We start from the raw sequence: 22,098 nt of genomic DNA, 5'->3' as shown, positions 1-22,098 counted from the left end.
AGAGAGAGAGAGAGAGAGAGAGAGAGAGAGAGAGAGAGAGAGAGAGAGAGCGAGAGAGAGACAGAGAGAGAGAGAGGAGAGAGAGAGAGAGACAGAGAGAGAATACCAATAATAATATAATCAGTCACACCAGTCTGTAAAATGCATTATGAAAACATGTACAGATTTATACAGACAGTTAAGAGAATAAATTATTATAATTTAATCTTTATAACACAGTTTTACAAAACTATAGGCATTAAATCAGACGTAATATTAATATCCTCTGTGTTATTTCTTCATTCAGATGAGCTTGCTGTGATTTGCCAACGTGAACTCAAATCTAATCTAAAGAAGAAGTTTCAATGTGTATTTGAGGGGATCGCTAAACAAGGAAACCCAACACTTCTCAATAAAATCTACACAGAGCTCTACATCACAGAGGGTGGAAAAGGAGAGGTCAATAATGAACATGAGCTGAGACAGATTGAGACAACAACCAGGAAACAAGCAAGACCAGAGACTGCAATCAAATGTAACGACATCTTCAAACCCTTAACTGGACAAGACAAACTTATCAGAACTGTGCTGACAAAGGGAGTCGCTGGCATTGGAAAAACAGTCTCTGTGCAGAAGTTCATTTTGGACTGGGCTGAAGGAAAAGCAAATCAGGATGTCCAATTTGTATTTTCATTCCCTTTTCGGGAGCTGAATTTGATGAAAATGGAAAAACACACTTTGATTGAACTTCTCAGTCACTTCTCAATGGAAACCAAAGAATCAAGAATCTCCAACTATGGCAAGTACAACGTTCTGTTCATCTTTGATGGTCTGGATGAGTGCCGACTGCCCCTAGACTTCAAGAAGAACAAGATCTGTTGTGACGTCACAGAGTCAACCTCAGTGGATGTTCTGCTGACAAATCTCATCAAGGGAAATCTGCTTCCCTCTGCTCTCCTCTGGATAACTACCCGACCTGCAGCAGCCAATAAGATCCCTTCAGGGTGTGTTGACCAGGTGACAGAGGTACGAGGGTTCAATGACCCACAGAAGGAGGAGTACTTCAGGAAGAGATTCAGTGATGAGGACCTGGCCAGCAGAATCATCTCACACATAAAGACATCAAGGAGCCTCCACATCATGTGCCACATTCCAGTCTTCTGTTGGATTTCTGCAATAGTCCTTGAACACATGCTGAAACATAAGAGAGAAGAGATGCCCAAGACTCTGACTGAGATGTACACACACCTTGTGGAGTTTCATACCGAACAGAAGAATGAAAAGTATCTTGGGAAAGAAGAGACAGGTCCACACTGGAATAAAGAGAGCATTCTGTCACTGGGAAAACTGGCTTTTCAACAGCTTGTGAATGGCAATCTGATTTTCTATGAAGAAGACCTGAAAAAGGCTGGCATTGATGTCAATGAAGCCTCAGTGTACTCAGGATTGTGCACACAGATCTTTAAAGAGGAATGTGTGCTGTACCAGGACAAGGTGTACTGCTTTGTGCATCTGAGCATTCAGGAGTTTCTGGCTGCTGTATATGTGTTCCTCTCATTCATCAACAACGATGAGAATCTAATGGATGAATCTCAATCAACGTCCAGGAACTTTTCTGTGAGGATCAGACACAAGCGTAAAGTTACTGTCTACAAGAGTGCTGTGGATAAAGCCTTACAAAGTGAGACAGGAAACCTGGACCTTTTCCTCCGCTTCCTTCTGGGCCTCTCACTGGAGTCCAATCAGAAGCACTTACGAGGTCTACTGACAAAGACAAGAAGCAGCTCACAGAGCCATGAAGAAACAGTCAAGTACATCAAGGAGAAGATCAGGGAGAATCCCTCTCCAGAGAGGTGCATCAATCTGTTCCACTGTCTGAATGAACTGAATGACCATTCTCTAGTGGAGGAGATCCAAAGCTACCTGAGATCAGGAAGTCTCTCAGAAGAAGAACTGTCACCTGCACAGTGGTCAGCTCTGGTCTTTGTGTTGCTGACTTCAGAAAAGGAGCTGGATGTGTTTGACCTGAAGAAATACTCCAGATCAGAGGAAGGTCTTCTGAGGCTGATGCCAGTGGTCAAAGCCTCCAGAGCTGCTCTGTGAGTACATAAAATGACATTTAAGAACTAATCATCAGGAAGAAATATTAAGTTTAGAGTAAAATATGTATTATAATATGTATATAATATTCTATTGAAAAACATATTGAATAAATGCATTGATGTTCACATTAGTATAACATTATGACCATACAATTCTAGGAGACGGAAGATGAATCTATATGTTGTTTAAGAGAATAAACCAAATGCATCTGCCATTGTCCTTCTACACTACTGGTGTTAAATTAACAGTTTGTGAAATCATGATGATCTCTTTGCAGGCTGTCAGGCTGTGGACTCACAGAGGAAGGCTGTGCTTCTCTGGTCTCAGCTCTGAAGTCAAACCCCTCACACATGAGAGAGCTGGATCTGAGTAACAATGACCTGAAGGATTCAGGAGTGAAGCTGCTCTCTGCTGGACTGGGGAATCCCCACTGTAAACTGGAGACTCTGAGGTCAGTATTCCTGACACACACACACACTGATCACACACACATACACACACTGGACACACACACACACACTGGACACACACTCATTGGACAACACACACACACACACTGGGCACATACACACACACACTGGACACACACACACTGGACACGGACACACACACACACACACACACACACACACACATTGGACACACACACACACACTGGACGCACACTCATTGGACAACACACACACAGAACTGGACACACACACAAACACACACTGGACACACACACACACACACACATACACACACTGGACACACACTCACACACACACACACACACACACACACACACACACACACTGGACACACACACACACACACACACACACACACAATGATTAATTTTGTAGTGTTTAGAAACATGTTATCTACTGTTAAAAATGATACATTAATTCATTTATATACAGTACCAGTCAAAAGTTTGGACACATCTACTCATTCAAGGGTTTTTCTTTATTTTCTTTATTTTTAACATTGTAGAATAATAGTGAAGATATTAAAACTATGAAATAACACATATGGAATCATGTAGTAACCAAAAAAGTGTTAAACAAATCAAAATATATTTGATATTTGATATTCTTCAAATAGCCACCCTTTGTCTTGATGACAGCTTTGCACACTCTTGGCATTCTCTCAACCAGCTTCACCTGGAATGCCTTTCCAACAGTCTTGAAGGAGTTCCCACATATGCTGAGCACTTGTTGGCTGCTTTTCCTTCACTCTGCCGTCCAACTCATCCCAACCCATCTCAATTGGGTTGAGGTCGGGTGATTATGGAGGCCAGGTCATCTGATGCAGCACTCAATCCCTCTCCTTACACAGTCTGGAAGTGTGTTGGGTCATTGTCCTGTTGAAAAACAAATGTGTCACGGTTTCGGCCGAGGCTGCTCCTCCTCCTGGTTCGGGCAGGCTTCGGCGGTCGTCGTCCCCGGAGTACTAGCTGCCACCGATCTATGTTTCATGTTCGTTTGGTTTTGTCTTGATGTTGTACACCTGTGTCTAGTTAGTTCTCGTTAGTGTCCTATTTAGTTCTCGTTGTGTGTGTCTGTGTTTGTGTGTGATTGCTCTTCTGTTTTGGTGTTTGAGCTACGTACTTCCCTCCAGTGTTTGGAGAGGTTTTCGCACATGTTTGTGCGCCGTTTGTTTGACGCCTGTGTGCGCCGTTATTTCGCCTCCGGGCTTATTCTGCTCATTTACTACGTGAATATTTCACTAAAGTCTTTTGGACTGAGCTTCTGCGTCCTGCGCTTGATTCCTGCACCACACCCACCTTCAGCACCCCTTGACAAAATGATAGTCCCACTAAGCCCAAACCAGATGGGATGGCGTATCGCTGCAGAATGCTGTGGTAGCCATGCTGGTTAAGTGTGCCTTGAATTCGAAATAAATCACAGACAGTGTCACCAGCAAAGCACCCCCACACCATAACACCTCCTCCTCCATGCTTTACGGTGGGAACTACACAAGCAGAGATCATCCGTTCACCCTCACCGCTTCTCACAAAGAAACGGCAGTTGGAACCAAAAATCTCAAATTTGGACTCCAGACCAAAGATCAAATGTCCACCGGTGTAATGTCCATTGCTCATGTTTCTTGGCCCAAGCATGTCTCTTCTTCTTATTGGTGTCCTTTAGTAGTGGTTTCTTTGCAGCAATTCGACCATGAAAGCCTGATTCACACAGTCCCCTCTGAACAGTTGATGTTGAGATGTGTCTGTGATTTGAACTCTGTGAAGCATTTATTTAGGCTGCAATTTCTGAGGCTGGTAACTCTAATGAACTTATCCTCTGCAGCAGAGGTAACTCTGGGTCTTCCATTCCTGTGACGGTCCTCATGAGAGCCAGTTTCATTGTAGCGCTTGATGTTTTTTGCGACTGCACTTGAAAAAATGTTCAAAGTTCTTGAAATGTTCCTTATTGACTGACCTTCATTTCTTAAAGTAATGATGGACTGTCGTTTCTCTTTGCTTATTTGAGCTGTTCTTGCCATATTATGGACTTGGTCTTTTACCAAATAGGGCTATCTTTTGTATAGCCCCCCTACCTTGTCACAACACAACTGATTGGCTCAAATGCATTAAGAAGGAAAGAAATTCCACAAATTAACTTTTAAGAAGGCACACCTGTTAATTGAAATGCATTCCAGGTGACTACCTCATTAAGCTGGTTGAGAGAATGCCAAGAGTGTGCAAAGCTGTCATCAAGGCAAAGGGTGGCTATTTGAAGAATCTCAAATATAAAATATATTTTGATTTGTTTAACACTTTTTTGGTTACTACATGATTCCATATGTGTTATTTCATAGTTTTGAAGTCTTCACTATTATTCTACAACGTAAAAAATAGTTTAAAAAATAATTTGTAAAACTTGAATGAGTTGGTGTGTTCAAATGTTTTACTGGTAGTGTATATATACATATATGAATATATATTGCAGGTTTCTGGACACTGATGTATCTGAAAATGTTGAAAAAATATACTGCCACTATTTTCACCACCAAAGAATTGCAGTGTGGTTTTAATATGATTTGACTCTTTGCAGGCTGTCAGGCTGTCTAGTCACAGAGGAAGGCTTTGCTTCTCTGGTCTCAGCTCTGAAGTCAAACCCCTCACACCTGAGAGAGCTGGATTTGAGTTACAATGACCTGAAGGATTCAGGAGTGAAGCTGCTCTCTACTGGACTGGGGAATCCCCACTGTAAACTGGAGACTCTGAGGTCAGTATTCCTGTAGTTGGTCAACAAGTGATAACTGTTCACCAGATCCACATGTGATTACCAGGCACACATAGTCCACATCATATGTGTTTGGACAGTGAAGCTTACAGTTTTACATGTGGTGCTATGCTCCAGCATTTTGGATTTGAGATATAATGTTTCATATTAGGCAACAGTACAGAATGTCACCTTTTATTTGAGGAAATGGTGAGAGGTTAGCATGTTTTGTTGTAGCCTCTGTAACTCTCTCACTCATTATTATTCATGATTCATTCATGACTTTTCTTAATCATGGCATCATCAGGATTAATTTAGTAGTGTTTAGAAACATGTTATCTACTCACTTAGACAGAAAATTACTCCAGACATCATCCACCATTCAGTTACTATTGGACAAAACATAACCCAAAACACAACCAAAACAAACTTCAAATGCAACCAACGAGTTTGGGACCAAATACTCAACTTTTGACTACTTTAGTACACTATAAGTGAATTGGTCAGAATACTTATGACTTCTTCAAATAGGGGGACTAGATACATAAAGTGCTTTCATTTCTAAACAGTGAAACCGATACAGTGGGGAAAAAAGTATTTAGTCAGCCACCAATTGTGCATGTTTTCCCACTTAAAAAGATGAGAGAGGCCTGTAATTTTCATCATAGGTACACGTCAACTATGACAGACAAATTGAGAAAAAAATATCCAGAAAATCACATTGTAGGATTTTTAATGAATTTATTTGCAAATTATGGTGGAAAATAAGTATTTGGTCACCTACAAAGAAGCAAGATTTCTGGCTCTCACAGACCTGTAACTTCTTCTTTAAGAGGCTTCTCTGTCCTCCACTCGTTATTTGTATTAATGGCACCTGTTTGAACTTGTTATCAGTATAAAAGACACCTGTCCACAACCTCAAACAGTCACACTCCAAACTCCACTATGACCAAGACCAAAGAGCTGTCAAAGGACACCAGAAACAAAATTGTAGACCTGCACTTGGCTGGGAAGACTGAATCTGCAATAGGTAAGCAGCTTGGTTTGAAGAAATCAACTGTGGGAGCAATTATTAGGAAATGGAAGACATACAAGACCACTGATAATCTCCCTCGATCTGGGGCTCCACGCAAGATCTCACCCCGTGGGGTCAAAATGATCACAAGAACGGTGAGCAAAAATCCCAGAACCACACGGGGGGACCTAGTGAATGACCTGCAGAGAGCTGGGACCAAAGTAACAAAGCCTACCATCAGTAACACACTACGCCGCCAGGGACTCAAATCCTGCAGTGCCAGACGTGTCCCCCTGCTTAAGCCAGTACATGTCCAGGCCCGTCTGAAGTTTGCTAGAGTGCATTTGGATGATCCAGAAGAGGATTGGGAGAATGTCATATGGTCAGATGAAACCAAAATATAACTTTTTGGTAAAAACTCAACTCGTCGTGTTTGGAGGACAAAGAATGCTGAGTTGCATCCAAAGAACACCATACCTGCTGTGATGCATGGGGGTGGAAACATCATGCTTTGGGGCTGTTTTTCTGCAAAGGGACCAGGACGACTGATCCGTGTAAAGGAAAGAATGAATGGGGCCATGCAGTGGCGGCTCCTGAAAAAATTCTCAGGAGGGGCAATTTTTCTGATGATTTAGGTGACCTACACACGTGCACGAGTCCGTGCATGCGATTCCAGATATCTTTACCTCTGAATAAACTGCCTTTATTATACCATATCCACCCTGTCCAAAGTCTCTACTTGGTCTCAGTTCTCCAGTAAACTTGTGATTATCAACAGTACACAACGGTAACAAACAATTGGGGGAACTCACGGGGCAGATAGTAACCACTTAAAAGGAAGCGATTCCCAAACCTTCCATAACAAAGCCATCACCTACAGAGAGATGAACTTGGAGAAGAGTCCCCTAAGTAAGCTTGTCCTGGGCCTCTGTTCACAAACACAAACAGACCCCACACAGCCCCAGGACAACAACAACAACAACAACAACAACACAATTAGACCCAACCAAATCATGAGAAAACAAAAAGAGAATTACTTGACACATTGGAAAGAACAAACAAAAAAACAGAGCAAACTAGAATGCTATTTGGCCCTAAACAGAGAGTACACAGTGGCAGAATACCTGACCACTGTGACTGACCCAAACTTAATGAAAGCTTTGACTATGTACAGACTCAGTGACCATAGCCTTGCTATTGAGAAAGGCCGCCGTAGGCAGACCTGGCTCTCAAGAGAAGACAGGCTATGTGCACACTGCCCACAAAATGAGGTGGAAACTGAGCTGCACTTCCTAACCTCCTGCCAAATGTATGACCATATTAGAGACACATATTTCCCTCAGATTACAGCGATCCACAAAGAATTCGAAAACAAACCCAATTTTGATAAACTCCCTTATCTACTGGGTGAAAAACCACAGTGTGCCATCACAGCTGCAAGATTTGTGACCTGTTGCCACAAGAAAAGGGCAACCAGTGAAGAACAAACACCATTGTAAATACAACCCATATTTATGTATATTTATTTTCCCATTTGTACTTTAACTATTTGCACATTGTAACAACACTGTATATATACATAATATGACATTTGAAATGTCTTTATTCTTTTGAAACTTCTGAGTGTAATGTTTACTGTTAATATTTATTGTTTATTTCACTTTTGTTTACTATCTACTTCCCTTGCTTTGGCAATGTTAACACACGTTTCCCATGCCAATAAAGCCCTTAAATTGAATTGAATTGATAGCAGTGGCGGCTCCTGAAAAAATTATCAGGAGGGGCAATTTTTCTGATGATTTAGGTGACCTACACACGTGCACGAGTCCGTGCACGCGATTCCAGATATCTTTACCTCTGAATAAACTGCCTTTATTATACCATATCCACCCTGTCCAAAGTCTCTACTTGGTCTCAGTTCTCCAGTAAACTTGTGATTATCAACAGTACACAACGGTAACAAACAATTGGGGGAACTCACAGGGCAGATAGTAACCACTTAAAAGGAAGCGATTCCCAAACCTTCCATAACAAAGCCATCACCTACAGAGAGATGAACTTGGAGAAGAGTCCCCTAAGTAAGCTTGTCCTGGGCCTCTGTTCACAAACACAAACAGACCCCACACAGCCCCAGGACAACAACAACAACAACAACAACAACACAATTAGACCCAACCAAATCATGAGAAAACAAAAAGAGAATTACTTGACACATTGGAAAGAACAAACAAAAAAACAGAGCAAACTAGAATGCTATTTGGCCCTAAACAGAGAGTACACAGTGGCAGAATACCTGACCACTGTGACTGACCCAAACTTAATGAAAGCTTTGACTATGTACAGACTCAGTGACCATAGCCTTGCTATTGAGAAAGGCCGCCGTAGGCAGACCTGGCTCTCAAGAGAAGACAGGCTATGTGCACACTGCCCACAAAATGAGGTGGAAACTGAGCTGCACTTCCTAACCTCCTGCCAAATGTATGACCATATTAGAGACACATATTTCCCTCAGATTACAGCGATCCACAAAGAATTCGAAAACAAACCCAATTTTGATAAACTCCCTTATCTACTGGGTGAAAAACCACAGTGTGCCATCACAGCTGCAAGATTTGTGACCTGTTGCCACAAGAAAAGGGCAACCAGTGAAGAACAAACACCATTGTAAATACAACCCATATTTATGTATATTTATTTTCCCATTTGTACTTTAACTATTTGCACATTGTAACAACACTGTATATATACATAATATGACATTTGAAATGTCTTTATTCTTTTGAAACTTCTGAGTGTAATGTTTACTGTTAATATTTATTGTTTATTTCACTTTTGTTTACTATCTACTTCCCTTGCTTTGGCAATGTTAACACACGTTTCCCATGCCAATAAAGCCCTTAAATTGAATTGAATTGATAGCAGTGGCGGCTCCTGAAAAAATTATCAGGAGGGGCAATTTTTCTGATGATTTAGGTGACCTACACACGTGCACGAGTCCGTGCACGCGATTCCAGATATCTTTACCTCTGAATAAACTGCCTTTATTATACCATATCCACCCTGTCCAAAGTCTCTACTTGGTCTCAGTTCTCCAGTAAACTTGTGATTATCAACAGTACACAACGGTAACAAACAATTGGGGGAACTCACAGGGCAGATAGTAACCACTTAAAAGGAAGCGATTCCCAAACCTTCCATAACAAAGCCATCACCTACAGAGAGATGAACTTGGAGAAGAGTCCCCTAAGTAAGCTTGTCCTGGGCCTCTGTTCACAAACACAAACAGACCCCACACAGCCCCAGGACAACAACAACAACAACAACAACAACACAATTAGACCCAACCAAATCATGAGAAAACAAAAAGAGAATTACTTGACACATTGGAAAGAACAAACAAAAAAACAGAGCAAACTAGAATGCTATTTGGCCCTAAACAGAGAGTACACAGTGGCAGAATACCTGACCACTGTGACTGACCCAAACTTAATGAAAGCTTTGACTATGTACAGACTCAGTGACCATAGCCTTGCTATTGAGAAAGGCCGCCGTAGGCAGACCTGGCTCTCAAGAGAAGACTGGGTGAAAAACCACAGTGTGCCATCACAGCTGCAAGATTTGTGACCTGTTGCCACAAGAAAAGGGCAACCAGTGAAGAACAAACACCATTGTAAATACACCCCATATTTATGTTTATTTATTTTCCCATTTGTACTTTAACTATTTGCACATTGTAACAACACTGTATATATACATAATATGACATTTGAAATGTCTTTATTCTTTTGAAACTTCTGAGTGTAATGTTTACTGTTAATATTTATTGTTTATTTCACTTTTGTTTACTATCTACTTCCCTTGCTTTGACAATGTTAACACACATTTCCCATGCCAATAAAGCCCTTAAATTGAATTGAATTGATAGTAAGGTCGCAATGACACAGAAAGCAGTTCAATGTCGGGGTACAGAGTCGCTCTCTTACCAGGATCGCGGTCCGCTCTGACCAGGGTGAAGGTGGCCGGCTCCACTTCTCTGTCCGGGACTCATCCAGCCAAGTCTCCCAGCTGTATTGGGATTCAGCTGCCAGCAGCGTTTTCATTATTTAGTCCGTTCGTAGCGGGTATGTACACGATCAACAAGATCAGTCCAAAACCAACCACTGGAAATCCATGGTTGGCAGAATGTTTGTAAACTAAGTCTACAAATTAAAAACATAAAATAACGCCGCACTGCAGGTCGCAACAGAGACGCAGCTAGCCGCCATTGTCTTAGTTACGTTCAACGTTACGTCACGTATGACGAAAGCGCGTAAGTGCAAGCCCACAGACACCCATAGAGAATGTATTGAAAGCTTTGAAATGTGAAAAAAATTGATTTTACATGACAGGCTATGAGAGACTTCTGGGCGATTTTCAACTTGACTGAAATCGCCCCAAAAACGGGCGGGGCCATTTGAAGCACGACTTTAGCCTGATTTGACATTTAGTGGCTGGCAGATCAGACGTGAACACTGATAACTGCTGTTGCCGTGATATAATTGATTAGAAAAAAAATCCCTTCCTTTTCCCGTTTGGCAGTGCGTCGCCCATATCGCCCTATTGAACAAGCCGTCCCTGGGGCCATGTATCGTGAGATTTTGAGTGAAAACCTCCTTCCATCAGCAAGGGCATTGAAGATGAAACGTGGCTGGGTCTTTCAGCATGACAATGATCCCAAACACACCGCCCGGGCAACGAAGGAGTGGCTCCATAAGAAGCATCTCAAGGTCCTGGAGTGGCCTAGCCAGTCTCCAGATCTCAACCCCATAGAAAATCTTTGGAGGGAGCTGAAAGTCCGTATTGCCCAGCGACAGCCCCGAAACGTGAAGGATCTGGAGAAGGTCTGTATGGAGGAGTGGGCCAAAATCCCTGCTGCAGTGTGTGCAAACCTGGTCAAGACCTACAGGAAATGTTTGATCTCTGTAATTGCAAACAAAGGTTTCTGTACCAAATATTAAGTTCTGCTTTTCTGATGTATCAAATACTTATGTCATGCAATAAAATGCAAATGAATTACTTAAAAATCATACAATGTGATTTTCTGGATTTTTGTTTTAGATTCAGTCTCTCACAGTTGAAGTGTACCTATGATAAAAATGTCAGACCTCTACATGCTTTGTAAATAAGAAAACCTGCAAAATCGGCAGTGTATCAAATACTTGTTCTCCCCACTGTATATCTGAATATGTTGAAAAAAATATACTGCCACTATTTTCACCACCAAAGAATTGCAGTGTGGTTTTAATATGATTTGACTCTGTGCAGGCTGTCAGGCTGTCTAGTCACAGAGGAAGGCTGTGCTTCTCTGGTCTCAGCTCTGAAGTCAAACCCCTCACACCTGAGAGAGCTGGATCTGAGTAACAATGACCTGAAGGATTCAGGAGTGAAGCTGCTCTCTGCTGGACTGGGGAATCCCCACTGTAAACTGGAGACTCTGAGGTCAGTATTCCTGTAGTTGGTCAACAAGTGATAACTGTTCACCAGATCCACATGTGTTTACCAGGCACACATAGTCCACATCATATGTGTTTGGACAGTGAAGCTTACAGTTTTACATTTGGTGCTATGCTCCAGCATTTTGGATTTGAGATATAATGTTTCATATTAGGCAACAGTACAGAATGTCACCTTTTATTTGAGGAAAATGGTGAGAGGTTAGCATGTTTTGTTGTAGCCTCTGTAACTTTCTCACTCATTATTATTCATGATTCATTCATGACTTTTCTTAATCATGGCATCATCAGGATTAATTTAGTAGTGTTTAGAAACATGTTATCTACTCACTTAGACAGAAAATTACTCCAGACATCATCCACCATTCAGTTACTATTGGACAAAACATAACCCAAAACACAACCAAAACAAACTTCAAATGCAACCAACGAGTTTGGGACCAAATACTCAACTTTTGACTACTTTAGTACACTATAAGTGAATTGGTCAGAATACTTATGACTTCTTCAAATAGGGGGACTAGATACATAAAGTGCTTTAATTTATAAACAGTGAAACAGATACAGTGGGGAAAAAAGTATTTAGTCAGCCACCAATTGTGCAAGTTCTCCCACTTAAAAAGATGAGAGAGGCCTGTAATTTTCATCATAGGTACACGTCAACTATGACAGACAAATTGAGAAAAAAATATCCAGAAAATCACATTGTAGGATTTGTAATGAATTTATTTGCAAATTATGGTGGAAAATAAGTATTTGGTCACCTACAAAGAAGCAAGATTTCTGGCTCTCACAGACCTGTAACTTCTTTAAGAGGCTCCTCTGTCCTCCACTCGTTATTTGTATTAATGGCACCTGTTTGAACTTGTTATCAGTATAAAAGACAGCTGTCCACAACCTCAAACAGTCACACTCCAAACTCCACTATGGCCAAGACCAAAGAGCTGTCAAAGGACACCAGAAACAAAATTGTAGACCTGCACTTGGCTGGGAAGACTGAATCTGCAATAGGTAAGCAGCTTGGTTTGAAGAAATCAACTGTGGGAGCAATTATTAGGAAATGGAAGACATACAAGACCACTGATAATCTCCCTCGATCTGGGGCTCCACGCAAGATCTCACCCCGTGGGGTCAAAATGATCACAAGAACGGTGAGCAAAAATCCCAGAACCACACGGGGGGACCTAGTGAATGACCTGCAGAGAGCTGGGACCAAAGTAACAAAGCCTACCATCAGTAACACACTACGCCGCCAGGGACTCAAATCCTGCAGTGCCAGACGTGTCCCCCTGCTTAAGCCAGTACATGACCAGGCCCGTCTGAAGTTTGCTAGAGTGCATTTGGATGATCCAGAAGAGGATTGGGAGAATGTCATATGGTCAGATGAAACCAAAATATAACTTTTTGGTAAAAACTCAACTCGTCGTGTTTGGAGGACAAAGAATGCTGAGTTGCATCCAAAGAACACCATACCTACTGTGATGCATGGGGGTGGAAACATCATGCTTTGGGGCTGTTTTTCTGCAAAGGGACCAGGACGACTGATCCGTGTAAAGGAAAGAATGAATGGGGCCATGTATCGTGAGATTTTGAGTGAAAACCTCCTTCCATCAGCAAGGGCATTGAAGATGAAACGTGGCTGGGTCTTTCAGCATGACAATGATCCCAAACACACCGCCCGGGCAACGAAGGAGTGGCTCCATAAGAAGCATCTCAAGGTCCTGGAGTGGCCTAGCCAGTCTCCAGATCTCAACCCCATAGAAAATCTTTGGAGGGAGCTGAAAGTCCGTATTGCCCAGCGACAGCCCCGAAACGTGAAGGATCTGGAGAAGGTCTGTATGGAGGAGTGGGCCAAAATCCCTGCTGCAGTGTGTGCAAACCTGGTCAAGACCTACAGGAAATGTTTGATCTCTGTAATTGCAAACAAAGGTTTCTGTACCAAATATTAAGTTCTGCTTTTCTGATGTATCAAATACTTATGTCATGCAATAAAATGCAAATGAATTACTTAAAAATCATACAATGTGATTTTCTGGATTTTTGTTTTAGATTCAGTCTCTCACAGTTGAAGTGTACCTATGATAAAAATGTCAGACCTCTACATGCTTTGTAAATAAGAAAACCTGCAAAATCGGCAGTGTATCAAATACTTGTTCTCCCCACTGTATATCTGAATATGTTGAAAAAAATATACTGCTACTATTTTCACCACCAAAGAATAGCAGTGTGGTTTTAATATGATTTGACTCTTTGCAGGCTGTCACGCTGTCTAGTCACAGAGGAAAGCTGTGCTTCTCTGGTCTCAGCTCTGAAGTCAAACCCCTCACACCTGAGAGAGCTGGATCTGAGTTACAATGACCTGAAGGATTCAGGAGTGAAGCTGCTCTCTGCTGGACTGGGGAATCCCCACTGTAAACTGGAGACTCTGAGGTCAGTATTCCTGTAGTTGGTCAACAAGTGATAACTGTTCACCAGATCCACATGTGTTTACCAGGCACACATAGTCCACACCATATGTGTTTGGACAGTGAAGCTTACAGTTTTACATTTGAGATATAATGTTTCATATTAGGCAACAGTACAGAATGTCACCTTTTATTTAAAGGTATTCATATACATATATTTTACCGTTTAGAAATGAAAGCACTTTATGTATCTAGTTCTCCCATTTGAAAAAGTCGTAATAATTTTGACATATTCACTTATATTGTATTAAAGTAGTCTTAAGTTTAGTATTTGGTCCCATATTCCTTACCCACAGTGATTACATCAAGCTTGTGATTCTACAAACTTGTTGAATGCATTTGCAGTTTGCCTTGGTTGTGTTTTAGATTATGTTTTTCCCAATAGAAACTGAATGGTGAATGATGTCCTGTCATTTTGGAGTCACTTCCCTTGTATTGTCAGTAAGAATAGAAGATGTTTCTGAACACTTCTACATTCATGTGGATGCTACCATGATTATGAATAATCATGAATGAATCGTGAATGATGATGAATGAGAAAGTTACAGAGGAACAAGGATCATACCCCCTCTGTTATTGGTAATGGTGAGAGGTTAGCATGTTTTGTTGTAGCCTCTGTAACTTTCTCACTCATTATTATTCATGATTCATTCATGATTTTTCTTAATCATGGCATCATCAGGATTAATTTAGTAGTGTTTAGAAACATGTTATCTACTCACTTAGACAGAAAATTACTCCAGTCATCATCCACCATTCAGTTACTATCGGGCAAAACATAACCCAAAACAAACTGCAAATTCAACCAATGAGTTCACAATCAAATACTAAACTTTTGACTACTTTAATACACTATAAGTGAATTGGTCAGAATACTTTTGACTTCTTCAAATGGGGGGACTAGATACATAAAGTCAATCTAAATCTGATACCTCACTGTCTGTCTTTTGACTGATACTGCTTTTTAAAATGGTCTGGTCAGTCTACTCAAATATTTGTACAATAAATTTTTCTATCTACAAGCAATAATTTGATAATTTCAAATAATGATACATTAATTTATGAATAGATATGTCAGGTTTCAGGACACTGATATATCTGAATATGTTGAAAAAATATATTGCCACTATTTTCACCACCAAAGAATAGCAGTGTGGTTTTAATATGATTTGACTCTTTGCAGGCTGTCACGCTGTCTAGTCACAGAGGAAGGTTGTGCTTCTCTGGTCTCAGCTCTGAAGTCAAACCCCTCACACCTGAGAGAGCTGGATCTGAGCTACAATTACCTGAAGGATTCAGGAGTGAAGCTGCTCTCTGCTGGACTGGGGAATCCCCACTGTAAACTGGAGACTCTGAGGTCAGTATTCCTGTAGTTGGTCAACAAGTGATAACTGTTCACCAGATCCACATGTGTTTACCAGACACACATAGTCCACACCATATGTGTTTGGACAGAGAAGCTTACAGTTTTAAATTTGGTGCTATGCTCCAGCATTTTGGATTTGAAATTGTTTCATATTAGGCAACAGTATATAATGTCACTTTTTATTTGAGGGTATTCATACATACCTGTTTTACTGTTTAGAAATGAAAGCACTTCATGTATGTAGTTCTCTAGTTCTACCATTTGAAAAAGTCATAAGTATTTGGACAAATTAATTTAGTCCAATGTTTAGTGTTTTAGTGTTTGGTCTTTGAATATTCTTTGCCTGCAGTGATTACATCAAGCTTGTGAATCTACAAACTTTTGAATGCATTTGCAGTTTGTTTTGGTTGTGTTTTGGATGATGTTTTTCCCAATAGAAACTGAATGGTGAATGATGTCCTGTCATTTTGGAGTCACTTCACTTGTATTGTCAGTAAGAATAGAAGATGTTTCTGAACACTTCTACATTCATGTGGATGCTACCATGATTATGAATAATCATGAATGAATCGTGAATGATGATAAATGAGAAAGTTACAGAGGAACAAGGATCATACCCCCTCTGTTATTGGTAATGGTGAGAGGTTAGCATGTTTTGTTGTAGCCTCTGTAACTTTCTCACTCATTATTATTCATGATTCATTCATATTTTTTCTTAATCATGGCATCATCAGGATTAATTTAGTAGTGTTTAGAAACATGTTATCTACTCACTTAGACAGAAAATTACTCTAGTCATCATCCACCATTCAGTTACTATCGGGCAAAACATAACCCAAAACAAACTGCAAATACAACCAATGAGTTCACAACCAAATACTCAACTTTTAACTACTTTAATACACTATAAGTCAAATGGTCAGAATACGTTTGACTTCGTCAAATGGGGGGACTAGATACATAAAGTGCTTTCATTTCTAAACGGTGAAACAGATATATATTAAAATACCGTCAAATAAAAGGTGACATTATATACTGTCACCTCATATGAAACATTTGATCTCAAATCCAAAATGGTGGAGGATAGAGTCACATTTAAAATGTCTGTTTCACTGTCAAAATAGATATACTGTGGACTGTATACTCAATATAATCTAAATCTGATACCTCACTGTCTGTCTTTTGACTGATACTGCTTTTTAAACTGCTCTGGTCAGTCTACTCAAATATTTGTAATATGCATTTTTCTATCTACAAGCAATACTTTGATAATTTGTCATTTCTAATAATGAAACATTCATTTATGAATAGATATGGCAGGTTTCAGGACACTGATGTATCTGAATATGTTGAAAAAAATATACTACCACTATTTTAACCACCAAAGAATAGCAGTGTGGTTTTAATATGATTTGACTCTTTGCAGGCTGTCAGGCTGTCTAGTCACAGAGGAAGGCTGTGCTTCTCTGGTCTCAGCTCTGAAGTCAAACCCCTCACACCTGAGAGAACTGGACCTGAGTATCAATGACCTGAAGGATTCAGGAGTGAAGCTGCTCTCTGCTGGACTGGGGAATCCCCACTGTAAACTGGAGTCTCTGAGGTCAGTATTCCTGTAGTTGGTCAACAAGTGATAACTGTTCACCAGATCCACATGTGTTTACCAGGCACACATAGTCCACACCATATGTGTTTGGACAGTGAAGCTTACAGTTTTACATTTGGTGCTATGCTCCAGCATTTTGGATTTGAGATAGAATGTTTCATATTAGGTGACAGTATATAATGTCACCTTTTATTTGAGGGTATTTTAATACATATTTGTGTTACTGTTTAGAAATGAAAGCACTTTATGTATCTAGTTCTCCCATTTGAAAAGGTCTTAATAATTTGGACATATTCACTTATATTGTATTGAAGTAGTCATAAGTTTAGTATTTGGTCCCATATTCCTTACCTGCAGTGATTACATTAAGCTTGTGATTCTACAAACTTGTTGAATGCATTTGCAGTTTGTCTTGGTTGTGTTTTAGATGATGTTTTTCCTAATAGAAACTGAATGGTGAATAATGTCCTGTCATTTTGGAGTCACTTCACTTGTATTGTCAGTAAGAATAGAAGATGTTTCTGAACACTTCTACATTCATGTGGATGCTACCATGATTATGAATAATCATGAATGAATCGTGAATGATGATGAATGAGAAAGTTACAGAGGCACAAGGATCATACCCCCTCTGTTATTGGTAATGGTGAGAGGTTAGCATGTATTGTTGTAGCGTCTGTAACTTTCTCACTCATTATTATTCATGATTCATTCATGATTTTTCTTAATCATGTCATCATCAGGATTAATTTAGTAGTGTTTAGAAACATGTTATCTACTCACTTAGACAGAAAATTACTCCAGTCATCATCCACCATTCAGTTACTATTGGGCAAAACATAACCCAAAACACAACCAAAACAAACTGCAAATGCAACGAACGAGATTGGATCAAAATACTAAACTTTTGACTACTTTAATACACTATAAGTGAATTGGTCAGAATACTTATGACTTCTTCAAATAGGGGGACTAGATACATAAAGTGCTTTCATTTCTAAATGGTGAAACAGATATGTATGAAAATACCCTCAAATAAAAGGTGACATTATATACTGTCACCTCATATGAAACATGTGATCTCAAATTCAAAATGTTGGAGTATAGAGCCACATTTAAAATGTTAGCTTCACTGTCAAAATAGATATGGTGTGGACTGTATACTCAATACAATCTAAATCTGATACCTCACTGTCTGTCTTTTGACTGATACTGCTTTTTAAACTGCTCTGGTCAGTCTACTCAAATATTCGTACTATACATTTTTCTCTCTACACACAATATTATGATTTTTTCTAATATTAATATATATATGGCAGGTTTCAGGACACTGGTATAAATGAAAATGTTGAAAAAATATACTGCCACTATTTTGACCACCAAAGAATAGCAGTGTGGTTTTAATATGATTTGACTCTTTGCAGGCTCTCAGGCTGTCTAGTCACAGAGGAAGGCTGTGCTTCTCTGGTCTCAGCTCTGAAGTCAAACCCCTCACACCTGAGAGAGCTGGACCTGAGCTACAATTACCCAGGAGACTCAGGAGTCAGACTGCTCTCTGCTAGACTGGAGGATCCACACTGCAGACTGGAGAAACTCAAGTATGTAGAGGGTTTATGTCAATGTTCATATCAGACATGTTGGAGTTATCAGGCTAGTTAAGACAAACATTCTGACCACCACTTGGACTAAGTTATATAAAGACTGTGTGTGTGTGTGTGTGTGTATGTGTGTGTCCAGTGTGTATGTGTGTGTGTGTGTGTGTGTGTGTGTGTGTGTGTCCAGTGTGTGTGTGTGTGCACGTGTATCAGGACACACACTGGACACACACACACACTGGAAACACATGCAAGCGCACACAATGAACACACACACAAACACACTGGACACACACAGACTGGTCACAAACACACACACACACAGTGGCCCCACACACACACACAAAGGAAACACATACACACTGGACAGACACACTGGGCACACACACACACAAACTGGAAACACACACACACAAACTCACACGGACACACACACACTCACACTGGACAAACACACACACACACACACACACACACACACACACACACACACACACACACACACACACCCACAAACACACACACTGGACACACACACACACACTGGAAACAAACTGGACACACACACACACTTTCACACTGGACACACACACACACACTCACACTGGACACATACATACACACTCAAACTGGACACACACACACACACAATGGACACACACACACACACACACACACTGGACACACACACACACACACACACACACACTGGAGCCACACACACTCACTCACACTGGACACACACACACACACACACACACACACTGGACACACACACACACACACACTGGACCAACACACTCACACACACACACACTGGACACACACACACACACACTGGACCAACACACTCACACACACACAAACACACACACACACACACACACTGGAATCACACTCACACTGGACACACACACACACACACAAACACACACACACACACTGGACACACACACACACTGGACACACACACACACACACACACACTGGAAACACACACACTGGAAACACACACACTGGACAAACATACACACACAAACACACACAAACTCACAAAGGACACATACACACACTCACACTGGACACACACACACACACACACACACACACTGGACACACACACACACAACTGGAGAAACACACACACTGGAAACACACACACTGGAAACACACACTCAGGACAAAAACACACACACACAAACACACACTGGATCACACACACACACACATTCACACTGGAGACACACACACACACTGGACACACACACACACACACACACATACACACACACACTGGACACACACACACACACTGGAAACACACACACTGGAAACACACACTCTGGACAAAAACACACACACATACACACACTGGATCACACACACACACACACTCACACTGGAGACACACACACACACTGGACACATACACACACGCACACATTCACACACACACACACTGGACACACACACACACACTGGACACATACACACTGTAAACACACACACACACACACTGTAAACACACACACACACACAACCTGACAACATACTCACACAAACTGGACCAACACACACTAACACACTGGATCCACACACACACACACACATTGGAAAAAACACACTAGACACACACACACACGCTGGACACACACACACACACACACTGGACACACACACGCACACACACACACACACACAAACACTGGACACACACACACACACACACATACTGGACACACACACACACGCACTGGACACACACACACACTGGACACACACACACACTCACACACACTCACCCACCCACACACACAAACTGGAAAAAAAACACAGTAGACACACACACACACGCTGGACACACATACACACAAACAAACACACTGGACAAACACACACATAGACTGGACACACACAAACACAGACTGGACACACACACACATACACAAAGGAAACACACACACACACACAGGACAAACACACACACACTGGACACACACACACATACACTGGACACACACACACATACACTGGACACACACACACTGGACACACACACACACACACTGGACACATACACAAAAAGGACGCACACTGGACACACACACACACTCACACTGGACAAATACACACACAAAAAGGACACATACACAAAAAGGACACACACAGGAAACAAACACTGGCCACACACAGACACACACACACACACACACACACACACTTGGACAAAGTTATATGCTGACTGTGTGTGTGTGTGTGTGTTTGTGTGTGAGTTCAGGTGTATCCCTCAATGACTGTCTGTTCTTCTGCTTACCGCTACAGTGTGGAACATGGTGGAGAGAACACAATGAAACCTGGACTTAGAAAATGTGAGTGTTGACTGCTGTGAAGAATATGACTAAGAATAAGTCTTAATTCAAGTGAAGTCAAAGTCAAAGACCACCATCATTACTTACTTGGTCATATTAAATATCAGCTGTAGTTCTACAGAAGCACAAATCAGGGACACCAAAGTTTACAAAGACTTGCTTTGACAATGTGTGTGTCTGTGTGTGGCGTGTTCCTGTTACATTAGAAATGTGTGTGTTCAGGGTGTGTGTGTGTGTGTGTGTGTGTGTGTGTGTGTGTGTGTGTGTGTGTGTAATTAATGGGAATAAGTGTGTTTTATATTACCATACAGTATAACATATGATCATTCAACAAGTCTCAACCTTAACTTCTCCTTTTGATACCTAGAAACATCTACATTAAATGAATTTGTGAAAAGTGAGTTACCATTCTAATGTGAATGATGATGATTTCTAATATTGTGTCTGGGTTCATCAATCAGATGTCTGTGATTTCACACTGGACCTAAACACAGTAAACAGACGCCTCTCTCTGTCTGAGGAGAACAGAAAGGTGACACGTAGGAGAGAGGAGCAGCCGTATCCTGATCACCCAGAGAGATTTGAGGACTGTGAACAGGTGCTGTGTAGAGAGGGTCTGACTGGGCGCTGTTACTGGGAGGTAGAGTGGAGTGGAGGGGCTGGTATAGGAGTGGCATATAAAGGAATCAGCAGGAGAGGAAGGTTTGAGGACTGTCTGATTGGACACAATGACAAGTCCTGGAGTCTGTTCTGCTATGACGACAGTTACTCTACCTGGCACAATAATAACCCCACTACCATAGACGTCCCCTCCTCCAGCTCCCACAGAGTAGGAGTGTATCTGGACTGGCCAGCCGGCACTCTGTCCTTCTACAGAGTCTCCTCTGACACACTGACCC

The 22,098-nt window shown here is 41.1% G+C and overlaps 1 protein-coding gene across 1 annotated transcript in view; it reads left to right on the top strand.

The window, feature by feature from the left end:
- Nucleotides 1-312: 312 nt before the first annotated feature.
- The window catches only part of LOC311124553 (NACHT, LRR and PYD domains-containing protein 3-like), a gene marked incomplete at its 5' end in the record, with an annotated part of 21,908 nt that continues 122 nt past the window's right edge, over nucleotides 313-22,098 (top strand). The window contains 6 exons of the mRNA XM_084198673.1: nucleotides 313-2,078; nucleotides 11,614-11,787; nucleotides 17,059-17,232; nucleotides 18,660-18,876; nucleotides 21,136-21,199; nucleotides 21,661-22,098. The exon at nucleotides 21,661-22,098 is cut by the window's right edge and continues 122 nt beyond it. Coding sequence (XP_084054799.1) covers nucleotides 313-2,078; nucleotides 11,614-11,787; nucleotides 17,059-17,232; nucleotides 18,660-18,876; nucleotides 21,136-21,199; nucleotides 21,661-22,098 — 2,833 coding nt within the window. The remainder of the gene's footprint in view (nucleotides 2,079-11,613; nucleotides 11,788-17,058; nucleotides 17,233-18,659; nucleotides 18,877-21,135; nucleotides 21,200-21,660) is intronic.

This window comes from Coregonus lavaretus (assembly GCF_964263955.1).
Source record: "Coregonus lavaretus genome assembly, contig: HAP1_SCAFFOLD_682, whole genome shotgun sequence".
In the NCBI taxonomy this organism is placed as follows: domain Eukaryota; kingdom Metazoa; phylum Chordata; class Actinopteri; order Salmoniformes; family Salmonidae; genus Coregonus; species Coregonus lavaretus.
The sequence above is the reverse complement of the archived record's forward strand: the minus strand, read 5'-3'. Positions and strand labels throughout refer to the sequence as shown.